We start from the raw sequence: 23651 nt of genomic DNA, 5'->3' as shown, positions 1-23651 counted from the left end.
TTTCTGCCTGCTCATTTGTGATATGCATTTTTTTTATTAAACAGTAGTAATTGTACAATCTCATAGTATGAATTCTTTGCACACTCCAGTCATTCATCATTCCAATCAGCCATCATTTAGGCAATAGAGCAGAAACTGTAAAACAAAAATTCAAGCCAATGTTCTAAATATTAAGGGGCAGATTTATCAAAGGTGAATTTTTGAATGAAAAAAATTAGAATTTCAAGCTATTTTTTGTGTACTTCAACTAGGGAATAGTCCAAAATCGATTCAAATTTGAAAAAAAAATGTAAAAATTTGAATATCGAAATTTATGTACTGTCTCTTTAAAAACCCGATTTGACCATTCACCATCAAAAACCTGCTGAATTGCTGTTTGAGCCTATGGGGGACCTCCTAGAACCTATTTGGAGTCAATTGGTGGACTTTGAAAAATCCAGGTTTTTTGGGGGAAAAACTGTGAATCTAATTTGATCAAATGCGCTATTCCTACGATTTGTACGATTCGAATTCAGCCGAATACGGACCTATTCGTTCGAAAATTTCGGTTGGTCTTTTTGAATTTGAACTTCGAAGTTTTTTTCAATTTGAAATTCGACCTTCATAAATATGCCCCTAAGTATAGTTACAGTGAAGAGATCTCAGTTCCAGATATAGACCAATACAAGAGTCCTCTGCACTCAACCCATTATCAATATATTTAAGACAGAGACATTTTGTGCACACTGCTACTGAAAAATGCCTTACCCTTTAAACAAAAGAGGGATTGTTTGTCCATATATTGCAATATATTTAAGCTGGCCAACTACGTCAAAGTCATCCCATATCTGGCCAGTCCAATGCTCAATTTTCATCTGATTCATTAAGAATTCTATTGCTTCATTATACATTTTACAAAGGGACTAGGTTTTACCTGCAACTTACTAGCTGCTTTCAAAGTAAAACTCCCAAACTTGGCTGCCCTTTTATTAGACACCAGTGGGATCACCTGACTATAGCTGGGATGGGTTCCAGATATTTGAGAGTAGTCTAAGTAGAGACAAATATAAATGATTTCACAAAGTTTAGGAATAAAGATAAAGGAATTGTGATTGCCAACCTTAAGCTGTCCATAGACACAATGATCCGATCGTATGAATCCTCTATTCGTACGATTTTCGGATCATGTGTGGAGTGTCCCGACATTTATCTTATAGGTAAGAAATCACTGGCACTCAAAGGGCAGGTGCAAGCAGGGACAAGCCCTTGCGTTTATTCACAGAAAATGGGGGTCAGACTCCTTTATCAAGCATTTATCTTGCCATGCTGATCGGTCGTTCAGTCGATCGGACAGGTTAAAAGATTTCTGTCGGCTGATGATCATATCTCTGCATGTATTGCCGATCTGCCGATCTTCAGAGGGAGTCTGTCACTAGCTCTTGATGGACATAACTTTCGTACGATTGCTGATCTGTTCTTTACTGCTTTGTTTGATCTGAATGGTTAGTGGCAGGTCGGGAGATGAGGACGTTCAATCGTTCGTCCGATATTGCAAGGAAATCTTTGCATCTATGGCCAGCTCAACAGTAAGAGAAAACTAAATATGACATTATAGAATGCAGTAGTAAATTGCAATTGACATTTACGACATTGACATTTATGGTATGTCTTTTGAATGATATGCTTATTCAGTCTCTCTTTAAAGGAGAACTAAACCCTGAAAATTAATTTGGCTAAAATTGCAGTATTTTATATACTGAACTTATTGCACCAGCCTAAAGTTTCAGCTTCTCAACAGCAGCAATGATCCAGCAGGATCCCTGTTAGGGATGTAGCGAACGTCGGAAAAAAAGTTCGCGAACATATTCGCGAACTTGCGCAAAAATGCGAGCGGTTCGCGAACGGTTCGCGAACCCCATAGACTTCAATGGGAAGGCGAACTTTAACATCTAGAAAAGACATTTCTGGCCAGAAAAATGATTTTAAAGTTGTTTAAAGGGTGCAACGACCTGGACAGTGGCATGCCAGAGGGGGATCATGGGCAAAAATGTTTCTAAAAAATCCATTGTTGACACAGCGCTGCGTTTTGTGCTGTAAAGGGCAGAAATCACACTACATTTCTAAACCTGTGTAATAAAATGCTTTAAAACGTCCGGCGTCTACATGCCAATCAAGTCGTGTAAAAGTTACAGCCTGTTCACACGCAAAGACGAAACGCGGTGCTTACTGCAACGCAAAAAGACGCAAAGAGCTTTAATGAATGATACCGTCAAGTGAGCAAATAATAGTTTTTAATTACTAGTTGCTTGTCACCTCCAGGATGTTCGTCCTGTTGGTGGCAATATTTCTGTAGTGGTGTGTTTAGCAGTCACCGTGCTTGTGCGCACGTGCACGGTCAGGCAGAGGTAATTCAATGTACAGTGAAGTGAACCAAAAAACACAGATTCTGCAGTGTGGGCCCAGTTTTGGTCTACTTTATTGATCACCTGCGGTGACCATAAAAGATGCGATTTTGCCACTGTTGCAGAACCCTGAAAAATTAGGCATGTGTACTTTCCTGAAAAATTATGTTTTTTTGTCGCAGCCACTGAACCAGAAGTCCAGAAACAATATGCCATATAAATGCTGAAAATATTAATTTTTTTTTGTGGCAGCCACTGCAGCACAGAGGCCAGAAAAAATATGCCATATAAATGCAAACAATATTAATTTTTTTTTGTCGCAGCCACTGCAGCACAGAGGCCAGAAAAATATGCCATATAAATGCAAACAATATTATTTTTTTTTTGTCGCAGCCACTGCAGCACAGAGGCCAGGAAAAATATGCCATATAAATGCTAACAATATACATTTTTTTTGTCGCAGACACTGAAGCACAGAGGCCATAAAAAATATGCCATATAAATGCAGAAAATATGCATTTTTTTGGTCGCAGCCACTGAAGCACAGTTGACAGAAAAATTATGCCATATAAATGCAGAAAATATAAATTTTTTTGGTTGCAGCCACTGAAGCACAGAGGCCAGAAAAATTATGTCATATAAATGCAGAAAATATGCATTTTTTTGGTCGCAGCCACTGAAGCACAGTTGACAGAAAAATTATGCCATATAAATGCAGAAAATATAAATTTTTTTGGTTGCAGCCACTGAAGCACAGTTGCCAGAAAAAATATGCCATATAAATGCAGAAAATATAAATTTTTTTGGTTGCAGCCACTGAAGCACAGTTGACAGAAAAATTATGTCATATAAATGCAGAAAATATGCATTTTTTTGGTCGCAGCCACTGAAGCACAGTTGACAGAAAAATTATGCCATATAAATGCAGAAAATATAAATTTTTTTGGTTGCAGCCACTGAAGCACAGAGGCCAGAAAAATTATGCCATATAAATGCAGAAAATATGCATTTTTTTGGTTGCAGCCACTGAAGCACAGAGGCCAGAAAAATTATGCCATATAAATGCAGAAAATATGCATTTTTTTGGACGCAGCCACTGAAGCACAGTTGCCAGAAAAAATATGCCATATAAATGCTGAAAATAGTCATTTTTCGCCATACGTTGACCTTGTAGACATTGTTTGCCCAGTTTTTTTGGTTGCAGCCACTGAAGCACAGAGGCCAGAAAAATTAAACCAGTAGGGTTTGCACCCTAGTTTGTAACGGTGGCGGAGGGAGGAGGACGCTAAAGGACAGCTGTGTGTGGAGTCATGAGGCTTGAAGAGAAGGACAGCTGCATAGAAGTCAGAACAAGTCTTCCGGCGTGCAGTAACCCTCCGAGATCCACCCCTCATTCATTTTAATAAAGGTCAGGTAATCGACACTTTTGTGACCTAGGCGAGTTCTCTTCTCAGTTACAATCCCTCCTGCTGCACTGAAGGTCCTTTCTGAGAGCACACTTGAGGCTGGGCAAGACAAGAGGTTCATGGCAAATTGTGACAGCTCTGGCCACAGATCAAGCCTGCGCACCCAGTAGTCCAGGGGTTCATCGCTCCTCAGAGTGTCGATATCTGCAGTTAATGCCAGGTAGTCCGCTACCTGCCGGTCGAGGCGTTCTTTGAGGGTGGATCCAGAAGGGTTGTGGCGCTGCCTTGGACAGAAAAACATTTGCATGTCTGACGTTACAGACTGGCCAAAGGGCTTTGTCCTTGCAGGTGTGCTCGTGGCAGGATTACTGGCACCTCTGCCCCTGGAATGTTGATGAGTTCCTGAAGTGACATCACCCTTAAAAGCATTGTACAACATGTTTTGCAGGCTGGTTTGTAAATGCCGCATCTTTTCGGACTTGTGGTATGTTGGTAACATTTCTGACACTTTATGCTTGTACCGAGGGTCTAGTAGCGTTGCGACCCAGTACAGGTCCTTCTCCTTAAGCCTCTTGATACGGGGGTCCTTCAACAGGCATGACAGCATGAAAGACCCCATTCTCACAAGGTTGGATGCAGAGCTATCCATCTCCGCTTCCTCATTATCAAGGACTGCATCATCCACGGTCTCCTCCCCCCAGCCACGTACAAGACCAGGGGTCCCCAAAAGGTCACCACTAGCCCCCTGGGAAGCCTGCTCCTGTTGGTCCTCCTCCTCCTCCTCCACAAAGCCACCTTCCTCCTCTGACTCCACTTCTGGCACCTCTCCCTGCGTTGCAGCAGGTGCCTGGGTTCGTTCTGGTGATTCCGACCAGAAATCGTGCGCTTCCAGCTCCTCGTCACGCTGGTCTACAGCCTCATCTGTCACTCGTCGCACGGCACGCTCCAGGAATAAAGCGAAGGGTATTAGGTCGCTGATGGTGCCTTCGGTGCGACTGACCATATTTGTCACCTCTTCAAAAGGTCGCATGAGCCTGCAGGCATCGCGCATAAGCACCCAGTAACGGGGGAAAAAAATCCCCAGCTGTGCAGATCCAGTCCTACCACCCAGTTCAAAAAGGTACTCGTTGACGGCCCTTTGTTGTTGCAGCAGACGTTCCAACATAAGGAGCGTTGAATTCCAGCGAGTCTGGCTGTCAGAAATCAAACGCCTGACTGGCATGTTGTAGCGCTGCTGAATGTCAGCAAGGCGTGCCATGGCTGTGTAGGAACGCCTGAAATGGGCCGACACCTTTCTGGACTGGGTGAGAACGTCCTGGAATCCTGGGTACTTGGAGACAAAACGTTGGACTATTAAATTTAACACATGTGCCATGCAGGGCACATGTGTTAAATTGCCTAGTCTCAACGCTGCCAACAGATTGCTTCCATTGTCACACACCACTTTTCCGATCTGCAGTTGGTGTGGGGTCAGCCACCGATCGGCCTGTGACTGCAGAGATGACAGGAGTACAGATCCGGTATGGTTTTTGCTTTCCAGGCACGTCATCCCCAAGACAGCGTGACAACGGCGTACCTGGCACGTCGAATAGCCTAGGGGGAGCTGGGGGTGCACAGGTGTGGAGGAGGAGAAGGAGGACCCAGCAGCAGAGTAAGAAGAAGAAGAAGAAGACGAGGTAGAGAGCGATGGAGGAGTAGAGGTGGTGGCAGAACCGCGTGCAATCCGTGGCGGTGACACCAACTCCACTGTTGTTGTTGAGCTACCCATTCCCTGCTTCCCAGCCATTACCAAGTTCACCCAGTGGGCAGTGTAGGTGACATACCTGCCCTGACCATGCTTGGAGGACCATGCGTCAGTAGTCATATGGACCTTTGGCCCAACACTAAGTGACAGAGATGCGGTAACTTGGCTCTGCACATGTTGGTACAGGTGTGGTATTCCCTTTTTAGAAAAAAAATTGCGGCTGGGTACCTTCCACTGCGGTGTCCCAATTGCTACAAATTTGCGGAAGGCCTCAGAGTCCACCAGCTGGTATGGTAAAAGCTGGCGGGCTAAGAGTGCAGACAAGCCAGCTGTCAGACGCCGCGCAAGGGGGTGACAGTCAGACATTGGCTTCTTACGCTCAAACATGGCCTTCACAGAAACTTGGCTGGTGGCAGATGACTGGGAATGGGAACAGGTGGTCAAGGTGGAAGGCGGAGTGGAGGGTGGTTCAGACGGGTCAAGGAGAGCAGAGGTAGAGCAGTAAGATGCTGGACCAGAAGGAGTGTGGCTTTTAGTTTGCCTGTTGCCTTTGAGGTGTTGCTCCCAAAGTGCTTTGTGCTTGCCGCTCATGTGCCTTCGCATAGAAGTTGTACCTATGTGGCTGTTGGGCTTACCAAGGCTCAGTTTCTGACTGCACTCATTGCAAATTACAATGCTTTTGTCAGAGGCACACACATTAAAAAAATCCCACACTGCTGACTTTTTGGAAGTGTGCGATCTGGCGGTAACAGTAGAAGTTGGCGGAGTTGGCGGTATTGGCGGCAATGGCGGGTGCGTTGGCCGGCTGAACACAGGTGCCGATACATGTTGTTGCCCTACTGATCCCTGCGGGCTGTCCTCCCTGCTTCTTCTAGGTCTTATTCTCCTACTGCCTCTCTGACTCTCCGTCTCTCCATCTGAACTACCCTCCTCTTGCTCTCTTCTACTAGGCACCCACAAAACATCAATCTCCTCATCATCATTCTCCTCAGATGCATCAATTTCTTCTGACACATCACAGAAGGAAGCAGCAGCGGGGACCTCCTCCTCATCACTCATTATGTCCATCTCTATCGTGTTCTCTGCCAGAATTAAATCTGGTGTAAGGTCCTCATCTCCTTCATCTTCTTCTGGCAATAATGGTTGCGCATTACTCAGTTCAAGAAACTCATGGGAAAATAACTCCTCTGACCCCAGTGAAGAAGGGGCACCGGTGGTGGAGGAAGTGTTACGTGGGGTGGCCATAGCAGTGGAGGATGAGGAGGATGTTGTGGTAAAGTTAGAAACGGTAGAGGATGGGGTGTGCTGTGTAAGCCAGTCAACTACCTCTTCAGCATTTTGGGAGTTCAGGGTCATTGGCTTTTTAAAACTGGGCAATTTGCTAGGGCCACAGGATTGCATAGCAGCACGGCCCCTAGCACGGCCTCTGCGTGGCGGCCTGCCTTTGCCTGGCATTATTTTTAAAAAAACAACAACAACAAAAACTCAGTTGGTTTTTCTGGAAACGATAATACACACAGCTAGATGGCAGTTTGAAGAAAACAGTGTGCAAATAATGCCTACAAGGTCAACGTATACACAGCGGTGGATACGGATTACGTAAAATATATGAATGCTGCTTGAAAAAAAGTAACTCAAGTGGTTTTTCTAGAGACGATAATATTATCAATATTTAGACAAAATGTGAACAAGCTCACACAGCTAGATGGCGGTTTGAAGAAAACACTGTGCAAATAATGCCTACAAGGTCAACGTATACACAGCGGTGGATACGGATTACGTAAAATATAAGAATGCTGCTTGAAAAAAAGTCACTCCGGTGTTTTTTCTGGAGACGGTAATATTATGGATATTTAGACAGAATGTGAACACGGGCACACAGCTAGATAGCAGTTGGTTGAATAACACACTGGGCAAAAAATGCCTACAGGGCAAATAATGCCTAAAAGGTCAACGTATACACAGCGGTGGATACGGATTACGTAAAATATAAGAATGCTGCTTGAAAAAAAGTCACTCCGGTGTTTTTTCTGGAGACGGTAATATTATGGATATTTAGACAGAATGTGAACACGGGCACACAGCTAGATAGCAGTTGGTTGAATAACACACTGGGCAAAAAATGCCTACAGGGCAAATAATGCCTACAAGGTCAACGTATACACAGCGGTGGATACGGATTACGTAAAATATAAGAATGCTGCTTGAAAAAAAGTCACTCCGGTGTTTTTTCTGGAGACGGTAATATTATGGATATTTAGACAGAATGTGAACACGGGCACACAGCTAGATAGCAGTTGGTTGAATAACACACTGGGCAAAAAATGCCTACAGGGCAAATAATGCCTACAAGGTCAACGTATACACAGCGGTGGATACGGATTACGTAAAATATAAGAATGCTGCTTGAAAAAAAGTCACTCCGGTGTTTTTTCTGGAGACGGTAATATTATGGATATTTAGACAGAATGTGAACACGGTCACACAGCTAGATAACAGTTGGTTGAATAACACACTGGGCAAAAAATGCCTACAGGGCAAATAATGCCTAAAAGGTCAACTTATACACTACTACAGCGATGGATACGGATTACGTAAAATTTATTATGGCTGCTTGAAAAAAGTCACTCCGGTGTTTTTTCTGGAGACGGTAATATTATGGATATTTAGACAGAATGTGAACACGGTCACACAGCTAGATAACAGTTGGTTGAATAACACACTGGGCAAAAAATGCCTACAGGGCAAATAATGCCTAAAAGGTCAACTTATACACTACTACAGCGATGGATACGGATTACGTAAAATTTATTATGGCTGCTTGAAAAAAGTCACTCCGGTGTTTTTTCTGGAGACGGTAATATTATGGATATTTAGACAGAATGTGAACACGGGCACACAGCTAGATAGCAGTTGGTTGAATAACACACTGGGCAAAAATGCCTACAGGGCAAATAATGCCTAAAAGGTCAACTTATACACTACTACAGCGATGGATACGGATTACGTAAAATTTATTATGGCTGCTTGAAAAAAGTCACTCCGGTGTTTTTTCTGGAGACGGTAATATTATGGATATTTAGACAGAATGTGAACACGGGCACACAGCTAGATAGCAGTTGGTTGAATAACACACTGGGCAAAAAATGCCTACAGGGCAAATAATGCCTAAAAGGTCAACTTATACACTACTACAGCGATAGTAAAATAAAAAAAAGTTAAATAAAAAAGAATGAATATTAAAAAAAAAAAATTAAAGTTGGTGCTGCTGAACTACTAGGAGCAGCAGATTAGCACACCAGTCCCACTCCCCAACACTGCTAGACTAATAGCACTGGGCTCTTATAGTAGTAGTAGTAGTAGTAGTAGTAGTAGTAGTAGTAAAACAACAAAAAAATAAATAAAAGCAGTCCTTACAAGGACTATTGCTATTGCAGCAGTCAGCAGATGAGATCAGAAGCAGGACAGCTGCCCACTGCAGCTACATACAGAGCACTGCAGTAGAAGGTAGATTACTAGCCAGCAAAGCTACCTAAGCTTAAATGTCCCTCAAACCCCTGCAGACTTCTGTCCCTCCAATAACAGAGCAGTATCAAAACGATTACTAGCCAGCAAACTTTCAACTGTCCCTGAAATCACTAACAGGCAGCAGCTCTCTCCCTACACTATCTCTTCAGCACACACAGGCAGAGTGAAAAAACGCTGCAGGGCTTCGGTTTTTATAGGGAAGGGGAGTGGTCCAGGGGAGAGCTTCCTGATTGGCTGCCATGTACCTGCTGGTCTGGGGTGAGAGGGCAAAAAAAAGCGCCAACAATGGCGAACCCAAAATGGCGAACGTCGCGCGACGTTCGCGAACTTCCGGCGAGCGCGAACACCCGATGTTCGCGCGAACAAGTTCGCCGGCGAACAGTTCGCGACATCTCTAATCCCTGTCACAGGGGGTCACCATCTTGGAAAGTGTCTGTAACACTCACATGCTCAGTGGGCTTTAAGCAGCTGTTGAGGAGCTAAGCTTAGGGGTCATCGCAAATTATCAAGCAGAAAATGAGGTTGGACTATAATAAAAGCTGTGGCTACAGGGCTGATTATTAAATTCTGTTTTCTGTACTGCCATTAAGTAATTATATGTATTAAGTACTAACCAGCCTTTTATTGTGACATTTATATATATGTGTACTGTATATTGTCCCTAAGCTCAGTAAGTGACAGCAGCACAGAGCATGTGCAGTGAATCAGCAGAAAAGAAGATGGGGAGCTACTGGGACATCTCCAGAGACACAGATCTTCCATGCTAAAAGGCTGTGGTTGCCTTGAGCCGGCACAGAAACCCAAAATATCATGTACAACATTTCTAGTGTACTTCATTAATTAAGCTTCAGTTTTCCTTTAAAAAGTTAGGTTTTTATTATAGCATTACTATTTTTTGCAAAACATCAGTAATAACTCTGGCTGCAATGGCTGTTGACTGATGAAAAGTGAATTCTGATTGGCTTTTATGGGGTTCTACCTTGATGCAAAATTTACATCTGACTTCATTCCCCCTCCATTTGCCTAACATAATATGAAGTTGAACTTGACAGAATGATGAGGTCCTACAGAACTTGAGTGTATCTCTAAAAAATACAAAATTCTAGCACAGCTATAACTACAGCTTAATAATACAACTGATATTTAATTTACTACTTGAATACAATTGTCTGAGGTAGCGTATAATACAAATATGAAGCAAAGATGGCAATTCAATCCTGGGAATTGAAACCTAAAGGGGTTGTTCACCTTTGAGATAACTTTTAGTATTATGTAGGGAGTGATATTCTGAAACAATTTGCAATTGGTTTTCATTTTCTATTATTATTACTATTATTGAAGGGTTTTGAGTTATTTAGCTTTGTATTCAGCAGCTCTTCAATTTGCATCTTAAGCAATCTGGTAACTAGGGTCCAAATTACTCTAACAACCATGCATTGATTTTAAAAAGAGACTGGAATATGAGGCAAATAACTATACAATTATAAAAAAATAAATAATGAAAACCAATTGAAAAGTTGCTTAGAATTGGCCGTTCTAGAACATAATAAAAGTTACCTTAAAGCTGAACCACCCCTTTAAGCAGGCACAATGTAAGCAGTTTCAGACTGTCTGCATTGCCAATGCCTAATGAGAGAATGGCGCTCAAGGCAAGCCAATCACTTGACTGCCCCCAGGTGACAAGCAGTGGGGGGGGGGCAACATGATAGTTCTCCTGCTTGCTCTCTTAGCCAACAGCCTCAGGAGAAACAATGGTAGACAGACAGAAGAGTTATATGCCTAGTGCCCCTTCACCGTTGTGCCCTAGGGACATGCCTCTTCTATTTCTACTTCTACCCATTTTTCCGGCCCTGTTGGTCTGCTAAGGTACCTGTTTTTTTCCAAGTGGACCCTGGCCTGAGTTGTCCCTTTGACCTTTCTGGAGTACAAAGCATTAGTGCTTTTTCTACCTTTTCTTGGTTTTCAGTTTGCCATTATTTATTCCCAGCAGTGATAAAGTTGGGAAAGAGTTAATATATATATGGGGCCAAGAAAAAGACAGAAACTACATTTATTACCACAGAGAAGCAGGAGTATCCAGACAGGCTGTTAATTATAGAGCTACATTACGTAGTTCATTAAGCTACAGCAAGTCAAGGTTATTTTAAATGAGCAGGGAAATATACAGAATAAAGGTAAATCATTTGGATTTGGATTATTTAGATAAAATGGAGTCTATGGGAGATGGCATTTTTATGCCTTGTTTAAGTCCAAACCAGCTAGATATGACTTGTTCCTATGTTTTCTCATTATGGAGAATTATATCATTATATTTTATTAATCTGAATGACCAAAAGGAGAAAAAACATTAGAAGTCACAAGAAGCAAAGGCTCAATATGCTGTTATAATTGAATCTGCTCATATCCTTAGTTGTTATCTAAACTTAAAGGAGAAGGAAACCCAGTTGGCGCAAAAAACCTCCCCCCCTCCACTGTGTTGCTTCCCCTCCCTCCTCCCCCCTGGCCTACCTGTCTCGCTGGGCAAATGCCCCATACTTGTTACTAACCCTTCTGCGCAGGTCCAGTCTACGGAGTTCACCGACGCCATCTTCTTCCAAGCGATCTTCTTCCTGCTTCCAAAAGTCACAAAGTGAAATCGGAAAACTTTGTGACTTTTGGCGCATGCGCAGTAGATCCGTACAGGTGAAATGCTCCTACTGCGCATGCGCCAAAATGGCGGTCAAAGCAGGAAGAAGATCGCTTGGAAGAAGATGGTGTCGGTGAACTCCGTAGACTGGACCTACGCAGAAGGGTAAGTAACAAGTTAGGGGCATTTGCCCAGCGAGACAGGTAGGCCAGGGGGGAGGAGGGAGGGTAAGCAACACAGGGGAGGGTTTTTGCGCCGACTGGGTATCCTTCTCCTTTAAAGTTGCCTTATTTTAAATCACTGGATTATTGATGGCAAAAAGGAAACCAGCAGGGCCTGGTAGGCCAAAAACGTTGCCTATTTGTATGATGTGGGCTTAATAAATTTTTGGTGCACTTCGGCAATTCAACACAATGTGCTGCTGGTTTCCTTTTTGCATAATGTTGGACCTGACACTACAAAAAGTGTGTATCTGTAAGGTGTGCACTCCGCATTAATAAGTGTGGATTATTGATGGTAACATTTTTTTCAGATGATACATTTTAATGGATTTTCACTTAGAATTTCACTTAGTATTTGGCAGCCATGTCAGGGCACACACATGTGTATAATGACTTAGTGCCCTGCCTGAGGATCTGGGACATGTTTGCTGATTCTGTGTCCACACATTTGTACATAATGGCCTAGCTGGGGCCATTATAAATCTAAATATAGATCCCCTTTAAATGGTAATTTTAACATTACTTCATTGCTGAATGTTTGCTAAGAGGCAGCAAAGAGTAGAGAAAAGCATGAACGCAAGCTGCAGGGTCAGCATTAAGGTAACTCATGCAGATAACATATCTTTAGTAAGACAGAATCAATAGAATATAACTAAATTGATTTTTCATGGTGTGTGAGTTTGCTAGAAAAAAAAGCAGTGCTGTGTTTGCATTTGATAATTATCCTGGTTTCAGCCTGGAACAAATACATGTTTTCAGAAGTATCAAAAGTATGACAAGGGACATTTCCCACCAGTTCTCAGTGTAATCATTTCATTGACACTTTTCAATTCCCTCACTGTATAAATCCCTATTGATATAATATTTGCATGACTGGTCTCTATTAATTGCTGTCCCTTCTCTTCTTTTCAGAGATTAGACCTTTCTCCCTGGGTAGGGCAAGATTATAAACTTTTGTAATAGTAATCTCTTTTCCCAGTTAACCCCTTTTGCACTCTGGTTTATTTTTGAACAATCTAAACTTTAGAAGTCTGCCTGAATTTTTTGTAATACCACTTCTTTAACAAGATGCACAACTCTGGAATATTATTAAGGTTTAATGGGCTAATTTATTACAATTCAGGTTTGTGTAATGTTACAGGTTTTTTCTACTTCAAATAAACTCTAATTTTTAAAAATTGAATGCTTGCTTATTAATATTGAAAAATGTGAAAAAATAATAAAAAACTGTGAATAAAATCTTTTCTTTTCCTGAACTTGTCCCACTGACTTTCATCTTAGATGGAGTAAAATTATGGTGTAATACACAGCTTCATAAATCACTCAGCCTTTATTAATCTCACCACATTGAACATCTTTGATTGTGTGATTTCAGCAATGGTGGTATATAGTGTCAAATCAGGAGTAAGGAGAAATACACAGCTCAATCATTTGCACTTTTAGTTTTACAGATTTTTTTTTCAAAGAGCTGATCAGTATTCATATAAGATTAGAGGTGCCCCCACATCCTTTTAAAACCAGATACATATACTTTCTACATATAAATATATATATAAATTTGTGTGTATGTATAACTTTATTAATAAAGTGCTTTTAGGATATGCAGAGTTGTACAATCTTACAATACAGAATAATGCACACAGGGATGACAAGCATTATACAACGTAATAAATAAACCAATATGTATAAATACACATAGATGAAATGACGTGGAAATAGATACAGTAGAATGGAGGACCCTGTACCCAGAGAGTTTACAAGTGAGTGGAACACACATGCATAAAATAGGAGGGTGCAAAAGTCCAAGAAGGCTTGGGCAGTGGTGCCAAGACTGGACCAGATAGTGTTCTAGTGCTCTTAAAGATAGGATCTGATAGGAGATCTAATAATGTTCTCTACAAAGGAATTCAGAGATGGAATTTCAGAGGTAAGGAGCTGCCCATCAGAAAAGTTGGCATTGGGTGTGAAATGAAGGTTGAAATGAAGGAGAGGGGAAGGTAGGAGGGAGTGACCCATAAGCATTAAATCTAGGTGCAAATCATTTCTCTGCAACCTAATTGATACATCTTAAGCAGCCATTGGCGAAGAAAGAGCTGCTTCCAAAACAGAGTTAGGCATACTATCCAATTCTATTTAGCCTCTAGTTAATTTTTGGAAGCTGTAAAGCCGGAGTATTATACAAACAAATTATTTTTTGGTGTGAATGATATATAAATTTTATTATAATACTAAAATTACATAGCCTGTTCAAGAGTGAAATACCACACGTATCATCAGTTACAATCTGCTATAAGTAGAGTAGAATGTTTGGGCATTCGACATCTGATGAAAGTTCTGAAAGCACTCTAACTTAATCACATTTCCTGCTCTTATGTTCCTGAAAACAGTATATTCTCACACCACATATCAGCCTGTTATCATATGTGATACATAAAGGAACATATACCCGATATTTAACAAGAGACTTGTCAATATTATATATAACCTCTGACTTATGCCTTTCTTATGTGTTCTTAAACTTGCTGAACACCATTACAGTAGCAGAGTGGCTGTAAATGCATATTTCACTGCTTATAAACTAAAACTGTATTAAAATACATAAGTATATTGTAATAATATAGTGCTGCTACAGAAAGATCCTTGTCCTGGTGCATTTTTTTGAGGAGCACCATACTAACATATTGGCACCTCCCAGCTAATGTTTCCTTGATCATGGACATGTGTCCATATTCCCTTATAAAGGTATCAATCTAAATTGATGATCCATGTTTGGGCATTTAAGGTCAATTTTAGTCTCTGTTACTCTCTCTGAAACTGTTTAATTGGTAGGTGCCACAATGATAGTTTTTGTTTCCTGAAATTACAGAAAACAATCAAATTGAAGAGCAAATTGTTTATCCAGAGAAAATTTTGCCATTTTAGAACCATTAAAGGAGAAAGAAAGTCGTATTTACTTACCTGAAACCTTGGGCTGGTGCTCCTATCAGCAGAAAACTGCACCGGCCCAGGTGAAAACGTTATTAATAAAGTGCTTTTAGGATATGCAGTGAAAAGCCGAACTTTAACTACTGCGCATGGGTCTGCCTCAAGAAATTTGAGGAAGTAGAAGCCAGAAGAGGAACGCTCTGTGATGCTCGCTGGAATAACCCCGGGCCGGTGCAGTTAGGCACTCCCAAGTGTGAAACGGCTTTCCTTCTCCTTTAAGGATGTATGGGGGGGGGGGTCCTTTATCTGTATCAGCTACAATCTATGTAATAATAATTTAAAGGAATATTTGAGTTTGATGAACATGTGTAGTTTTAACCACTATTCTTTTGTTGTAATGACCTAGAGCAGGATCATGTGAACTGTGCAGCTTGACCATCTGAAAATATGTTGGGATGGCAAATTACTTTACACTATGCAATATTTAGAATTTACAGGCACTGAAAGGTTGAAGTATATGGATTTGCAAGACAGGTAGCTGTACACATCTTTTAATAAATAATTGCAGCAGGGACTAGACTAATAGAATTACCTATGATTTGGGGTCAAAGTTCCCCCCACCCTGAATTTGCTCCTATACTCCTGGGATGCAACATTGTGGGCTCTTAGAATGCCGCAAAAAGAGTTGCTCATTTGGCTGAATTAAGGGCATTAGGGTGTCATATACTTATAGCCTGCTCATGTCTAAGACTAACTGAACTGGTTATTCTAAAGAAGAGGATGGTTTACCTAATATTAAACACTTTACTTTAAATGTGTTAACTTTGGTAGCAGTACTTCAAAAGTGCATAACATAAAACTGCCAGAAACATGACCATAAAAAGTGGATAACAATAAAAACATTTAGTGCGGCCCCAGATTAATGGGTATGTTTACTGATAATGCTCTTCTTAGGACCAGTCTAACATCTCTGTTCCGTAGACTATAAATAATTGGGTTTAACATGGGTATTACAAGAGAATAAAACACAGAAGCTGACAGATCCTGATCTTTATAACTGGAATTTGGTCTTAAATACATAAAAAGAACACTGCCAAAAAACAAGAAGACAGACACCAGATGGGAAGAGCATGTTGAGAAGGTTTTGTACCTTACACCTGAATAATACATTTTAAAGATGGCATTTAAGATCCAAAGGTAAGATATAACAGTTCCAAGAAGACATAACAGTGTTATTGAACCGCTGAAGATCACTAGAAGAATCTCATTAGTGAAGGTTTCCTGGCAAGACAGTTTCAATAGAGGTTGAATGTCACAGAAAAAATGGTGAATGTCTGTCCGGCACAGAGAATGCACAAACGTAGCAGCAGTATGAATAATGGAGTGAAGGAAGCCACAGATGTATGATATTGCCATTAGTAGAAGACAATGGTGCTTGGTCATAATAACAGAGTAGTACAATGGACTGCAGATGGCAATGTATCTGTCATATGCCATGAAGGCAAGAAGAAAGCATTCTGTGCTACCGAACGAGACTGCAAAATACATCTGAAAGGCACATTCTATTACAGAAATTTTTGCAGTCTCCAGGAAGAAGTTTAACAGCATCCTAGGACTAATGGTGGTAGAAAAGCAGGCATCCACGAGAGAAAGATTAAAAAAAAAGAAGTACATTGAACTGTGCAGCTGAGGAGATATCCATATTATAACTGCCATGCCAAAGTTACCAAGTACTGTTAGAAGATAGACAAGAGAAAACAGTGCAAAGAGAGGCATCTTCAGTTGCTTACAATTGGTGAGACCCAGAAGAACCAGCTCAGACACAACAGTCTGATTGCCAGCATCCATTTCATAAATCTGATTACAAGATTAGCAATGAAACTGTTTCAAACAGGCAGGGATACAGTCTTCAACATTATAAAACAACATACTTATTTGTTATGCCGAATCATAACTGTATCCACAATTCTCTAATGTAAAGCTTTATCTTGTACAGGTATGGGATCTGTTATTGGGAATGTTTAAGACCTGGGGTTCTGGATAACAGTTGTTTCTTCAATTTGCATAACCATGCCTCAAGTCTGCTAAAAATCATTTAATAAACCCATTAGGATTGTTGTTGTCATTCATTCAACTTAGTTACCGCCTAAAATAGGTATGTACAGTACAAGGGAATGTTGAAAATATTTACAAGGATTGGTGGGAATTTCCCTAAACATATTCAATTTAGTATTTGCGCAAACTAAAACTTGGGCCATTCATGTTAAACAAAGAAACTTATTTCAAGAAATATCCAGGTGCAAACAAATAATCCGAATGTTAATAAATAAACAAACATTTGAATGAATAAATAAACAATTTATGAATCTTTATACCCTCCTATCATTTCAGGGTCTATTTGAAGCAACTTGGTGAAATACCTGCTTAAGGAACTGTATGAACTGTACTGCTCTGAACTTATGAATTGTGACAGATATACGGTTTTTAAAGGGGATCTAAAGTCAATTTTTAAAATGCATATACAGGTCCTTATCAGTAAATAAAACGATTTTGTAATGTATGTCTGTGAAAAATGTTGTACCTGGTTTGACATACACGTGATTGTTTCTGTGGCTTTCTCTTCTACGTCTTTTTTGTGACCTCCTTCAAAGTTCAGTGGCCGCTGGCCGTCCTGCTCGCTAGTTATTGATGGGCTGCCCTACCGATGCTAGATAAGGCTCAAGGGTAGTTTAACCCTTACACACACACATAGATATATATATATATATACTTGTTGATAAATGACTGCAACCTCAGAGTATCAAAGAGTAAGACGGCCAGCGGCCTCTAAACTTCAAAGGTACAATATTTTTCACAGACATTTTTAACAGACCTACATAACAAAATGTTTTTATTTAGTGATGGGAACCTATATGTGCTTTTTAAAAACATGACTTTAGATCCCGTACCATTGATTTTCTATTTAACTATTTAGTGTTTTTATAGATTATGAATTAATCTGTCGTTTTTGATTTAATTTATTGGCCTGCCAGTTCTATTTCTATTTGTAACTATTTTGTATATAACGGGCAATAAAAAAAACCTTGTATTAATCAACATTTGAAATATATGGTTGCTCCTGTATAGTTCTTGTATTAATTTGGTATCCCCCAAAGGACCTTAGGGGATTGGAATCCAATTGCAACTGATGGGGAAATCCAGTAACTAGAGACCACTTGATGTTAAAGACAAAGTATATTTGACACAAGCTCCATGGATTCTGAATTTACAAAGAGTCAGAACCCTGAACAAATAAATCACAGAGATTTTATAGACTTGGGAAGGTATGACATGTGGACATACATTTACAGGAGTGAAAGGGAATTACCAATGGGAGAGCATAGAGATATCACTTCACAGTGCAGAAAAACAAATAACTGATCTTACGGCTAAACAGGTGGCTCTGCACTCAAGGCCAGAGTACTAGTGACCCGTAGCTTGAGAACATAATCCATCCAAGTGAGGGGTTCACAGGGAAATCTGCATACACAGAATTGTATTCTCGATCACCTTCTATAAAGTGTCACAGTCTTTATTGCAAGAAGCTCATTTCCCATCTTTAAGTTCAATGAAGAGCATGTGGCATTGTAAACATTCTTACTGCAATTTGTTTAAAAAGTATTGTTTCAAATATAAGAACTTTAGGCTAGGACAATCCGGACAACTTAATCAAATGGCAGAGCCTCTAATGCACCTTGTTCTCCACTGGAGCAGAATTTGGTAACACAACGGCTGGCTAAGAGCGTGGATACACCACACAAACTATCCTTAGACAGTCTCACAGGTATATGTACAGCTGAAAGATTGGAAAAGGATCTGCAAGGGTTAACAAATCTAAAGGACTTTTTTCTTATTGTTTTTTATATTTTTTATCCTTAGAGAGTACCTTATATCTTTGTGTGCCACCTACTGTTCACTCTGTACCCCTAAAATTGATCCCCTGAGCCAATATCTGTTCAGGAATGGAGAATTAAACATTAGTGTCACCCCAGTGACACCCATCGTGCCCCAACCTTCTGAAAATAAAATGAGTAGGGCATTCTATTGCACATATTTTGTATGGTCTTCCACCCTTTCACTAGCCATGGGTCATATACTATAAAAAACACATACATTTACTGTGTAAATAGATATAGCTGTGATCTTGAAAAAAAACTTACACTGGTCCTATGAAGAGATGCCTATAATATTTATTTTTTTCTTCTGTAAAGTTTTTCTAGTTTTTTTTATTCCTGGTGATTGTTTCATAGTGAAGTAAAATGTGTTGCAGTTTTACAGAAATATATATACCCTTTAGTGATACTGCTTGTTATCCCAGAAGATTTAACCTACTGAGGATGTTGGTAGCGGTATTTTACAGTAATCATTTTCATATGTACACTGTATTCACCCCAGAGATCGTTGCTACATTAGTAATTTTACAGTAGTATGACAAAGTATTAATGCCTGGTTTTTTCACAATATTTCTGTATTTTCCAGTTTGTGTGGGTCTGTGCTGATATATAAAAGTAACTTGAAGACATCTTGTAAATGGTTGATGCCTATAGTATTAAATTCTTTAATGTTTAGATTTGCACTGCAGAATGCCTTATCAACAATTTTCATATCAATTCACACACAATGGTCGTTATATGGAAGGCAGGTTTGATAGCAGGAATACTGCCCCCTTCTCAGTGTTACAAAAGCCACATTGTTTCTCTCCTGCTCTGAAATGATTAAGGTACACCATCAGTTCTTTTTGTTTTTCGTTTGCCTTAGGACCTGATTGGCTTCTCAAAACAGAGGTATCCTTGGGTTCAGTATCCTATCAAAGCACTTTGAAGAGCCTAAATGATTTTCTGTCGGTTTCAACATACAGAAATGCTTATGTTAGAATGGCTGAAAAAGAACTGCAGTTGGGGTTGTTCACTTTTAAACAACCCAAGCTTCAGTTTTTTAGCAAACTAAATCAGTTTTACCCTTCACTGTGAACCATCAATGATTTCTACTATTTTAGAGAGATAGTCTCTGTTGATAAAAAAGCATCCCCAAAAAATATGCTGTTTTTGAGGTGTGGTCTAAAATTGTGCCACACACACTGGTCAAAAAGTCCAGTTGTGGCCTCATCTAACTACAAAACTGCAAGAAAAAAATCTCCAGGCAAGCTTTCCTGTTGTTCTTTTTAAAAGAGAACTAAACCCTAAAAATGAATGTAACGCTATTTTGGTTACTGTCCCTTTAAACAATAGCTTCCTTGGCAATTCAGGGGCCCTGAGTCCCTTTTGCAAGTCGAAAAGTACTGGGAACTGGGAATCACAGCGCAGTGCCTCCACCTAGGGAGCACTGAGGAACTTACCTCAGAGGAATCCCCTAGGAAATAATAAACACACACTTTGCGGATAACAATATTTAACTTTATATAAACTGTAAAGTAGTAACTAATACACAAGTCACGCCTGTATGGGAATATAAGGGACACCACCTAAATCCCTATTAGGTTTTAACTATCTGTTCAAACACAGTTCTTATAGTATCACAGTCCCACTTGTCTGGAAGGGTTAAAAGCACACAGTTCAAATTGCAATGTCCCTTTCCCCAGAGCTCTTATTCCCCTGGTAGCGCTACCTTTCCCCAGAGTACCTTTTCCCTTGGAAAATAGCAGCTTCCCACGTAGCAGGCAAAATCACACAAGGCCTGTCTTCCTGTTAGGCTCAGTACTGTGGCAAATCCTCTCTTCAAGGGATTTATTCAGCAATCTCTCTCAGAGGCAGATCACATTGGAATCACAAATAACTCTTCTCCAGAATCACTCTCACCAATGGCACTTTCCTCCTCTGAAGCTTTAGCAGCGTGGCAGGGTCAGACAGCCTCTCTTCTGCAGTCCTGCAGACTCACAGATCCAGCAGCTCTTGCAGGACTTGGCTCCCCTTTGATCCTTTCTCCACAGCACGTGTTAGATCCAGCAGGGCCTACACACACAGCTTCACAGTCTGGCACACCCTCTCCTCCCAGGATGCACTGCGGTGTCCAGCCAATCAGGTCGCTCTCCAGCCTGTTACTGGGCTGAATGATGTCACAGACAGAAAAGCAGGGGAAGGATTTCTCTTCTCCCCTACATTCTCCCCTTGGACAAATCGGCAACGTCCTCGCTTGCCGTATGCCCTGGCATGCCTGGACAGCAAAACAGTCAAAAATGTCTTTATCACTATTGTTACCTGGGACCCTAACATTGGCCTTACCTGGAGACCTGCGCTTACCCAGACTCAGTACTTTAGATCTATCGGGGGTATCAAAGGTTTCAGGGGCCACCTTCATGCCAATAGGGTTCTCCACAGTAGTCTTCTCTCGACTCAACACCCTATCCTCTTCAGGGGAGTCACTTTCACAGACAGAAGGCTCATAATAAGACTTCTGTATGGTGGAAATTTTGTAAGTCTTACAACTTCGGGCCTGATGACCCATCACTTGGCACTTGTAACATCTCCCATGGAATCTTCTACGCCTACGGCGTACTTTACACAGTGCAGATTGGGTTTCACCTTCATCAGGAACTGGGCAGTTTGACTGGATGTGGCCAAGCTTTCCACACCGGTAACACATAGGAACTCTCTTAGTTTCAGCTGGGGGTTTGGCTCTCTCATACAATTGAGCTTTTAAGTCCTCCAACTCTTTGCGAAGTTTCTTGTTCTCTTCTGCCAGTTTTGCTTCAGCAGGGGATTTCTCTGTATGCCCTGCAGTGGAACTCCGTTTGACCCTCACATAGGCATCAGCCTCCTCTCGCCGAACCCTCTCCATCAGAGCAACATACCCAGGGGGTAGCTTATCCTGGTAGTGTGCTCTAATTGTCATGGCAACAGGGTCACTATTCAGAGTCCCTCTTTTCAATTGGCGAATTCTCATAGAATCCATTTCATCGTCTGTAATTGCACCGCGGCTCACTAGCAGTCTCAGGCCTTGTTCTAGCCGCACAAGATAAGCAGACAAATCTTCCTTCTCTTTCTGGACAGTAGAGTGGAAGCGGTAGAGCATCTCTGTAGCACTCTCTACAGGGCCAAACGTCACCTCCAGGACTTCAATCAGATCACCCGAAGTAGCATCGGGGTGACCAACCATATAGGACTTAACAACATCCACGGCAGGGCTGCGAAGACTCTCAAGGATCTTCCTTCTCATAGTAGTCTCGGGCCCAGTCCAATCTCTCACGGACACAACAGTGGAGTCTCTCCAACTCTCAAAGGACTCTTCACCTGAGGGTACAGGATTGGTACCTGAAAACACTTTAAGTCTCTTAAAATTACCATTCCAGGCTAGCTGTGTCAGTTGGTCAGTAAGTTGTCCCAGCGCGCTCACAATCTCTGGGGTATCCAGCCGGCCACCAGAACTATGGTGACTCCCCTTGGAGACCACGCTCTCACAGGATGGACATCTCTTTATGTGACTCTTTTCAGCTGGCGAATCAAACAACGTCTTGTTCAGCTGCACACTCTCTGGTGCCTTCACTGCATACTGGGCAGTAAGGGCATCACCCTGGGAAGTTAACTCATCTGCGTCATCAGACATATCAGGCAGAACAATCTTCCAGGGCCCTTCACTTTCAGCATCAATATCAGGGGGAACACGGTCACGATCTATCTCTCTGGGGCTGTCTATAAGAACATTCAACAGGACCCCGGCAGAATCCCGCCGTGACGCAGCCACCCTTGGGCGGTAAAAAATCTGTTCCCCATCCAGAACTTGATAAATAAATTCTTCCTTCACTCTGGGCACCATGGGCCCAACAGCGGCAACCTTTCGGGGGTTAAGTCCCAATGCAGTACACCATTGGCGAACACTTTGTGGAGTTTCAAAGGCAGACATATTTTCATCAAACATCCCCAGCTTCCCAGTCGACATCTCAGCAGTGCCTCCAATGTAACGCTATTTTGGTTACTGTCCCTTTAAACAATAGCTTCCTTGGCAATTCAGGGGCCCTGAGTCCCTTTTGCAAGTCGAAAAGTACTGGGAACTGGGAATCACAGCGCAGTGCCTCCACCTAGGGAGCACTGAGGAACTTACCTCAGAGGAATCCCCTAGGAAATAATAAACACACACTTTGCGGATAACAATATTTAACTTTATATAAACTGTAAAGTAGTAACTAATACACAAGTCACGCCTGTATGGGAATATAAGGGACACCACCTAAATCCCTATTAGGTTTTAACTATCTGTTCAAACACAGTTCTTATAGTATCACAGTCCCACTTGTCTGGAAGGGTTAAAAGCACACAGTTCAAATTGCAATGTCCCTTTCCCCAGAGCTCTTATTCCCCTGGTAGCGCTACCTTTCCCCAGAGTACCTTTTCCCTTGGAAAATAGCAGCTTCCCACGTAGCAGGCAAAATCACACAAGGCCTGTCTTCCTGTTAGGCTCAGTACTGTGGCAAATCCTCTCTTCAAGGGATTTATTCAGCAATCTCTCTCAGAGGCAGATCACATTGGAATCACAAATAACTCTTCTCCAGAATCACTCTCACCAATGGCACTTTCCTCCTCTGAAGCTTTAGCAGCGTGGCAGGGTCAGACAGCCTCTCTTCTGCAGTCCTGCAGACTCACAGATCCAGCAGCTCTTGCAGGACTTGGCTCCCCTTTGATCCTTTCTCCACAGCACGTGTTAGATCCAGCAGGGCCTACACACACAGCTTCACAGTCTGGCACACCCTCTCCTCCCAGGATGCACTGCGGTGTCCAGCCAATCAGGTCGCTCTCCAGCCTGTTACTGGGCTGAATGATGTCACAGACAGAAAAGCAGGGGAAGGATTTC

The 23651-nt window shown here is 41.5% G+C and overlaps 1 protein-coding gene across 1 annotated transcript; it reads right to left on the bottom strand.

Moving 5' to 3' along the window:
* Nucleotides 1-15734: 15734 nt before the first annotated feature.
* Nucleotides 15735-16679, bottom strand: LOC108695650 (olfactory receptor 1019). The gene has a single exon (XM_018224440.2). It carries the CDS (start codon nucleotides 16677-16679, stop codon nucleotides 15735-15737), a length of 945 nt encoding a protein of 314 aa, XP_018079929.2.
* Between the last annotated feature and the right edge of the window lie 6972 nt (nucleotides 16680-23651).

The sequence above is a fragment of the Xenopus laevis genome, chromosome 1L (assembly GCF_017654675.1).
Source record: "Xenopus laevis strain J_2021 chromosome 1L, Xenopus_laevis_v10.1, whole genome shotgun sequence".
In the NCBI taxonomy this organism is placed as follows: domain Eukaryota; kingdom Metazoa; phylum Chordata; class Amphibia; order Anura; family Pipidae; genus Xenopus; species Xenopus laevis.
This window is presented reverse-complemented; position numbering and strand designations above follow the sequence as displayed.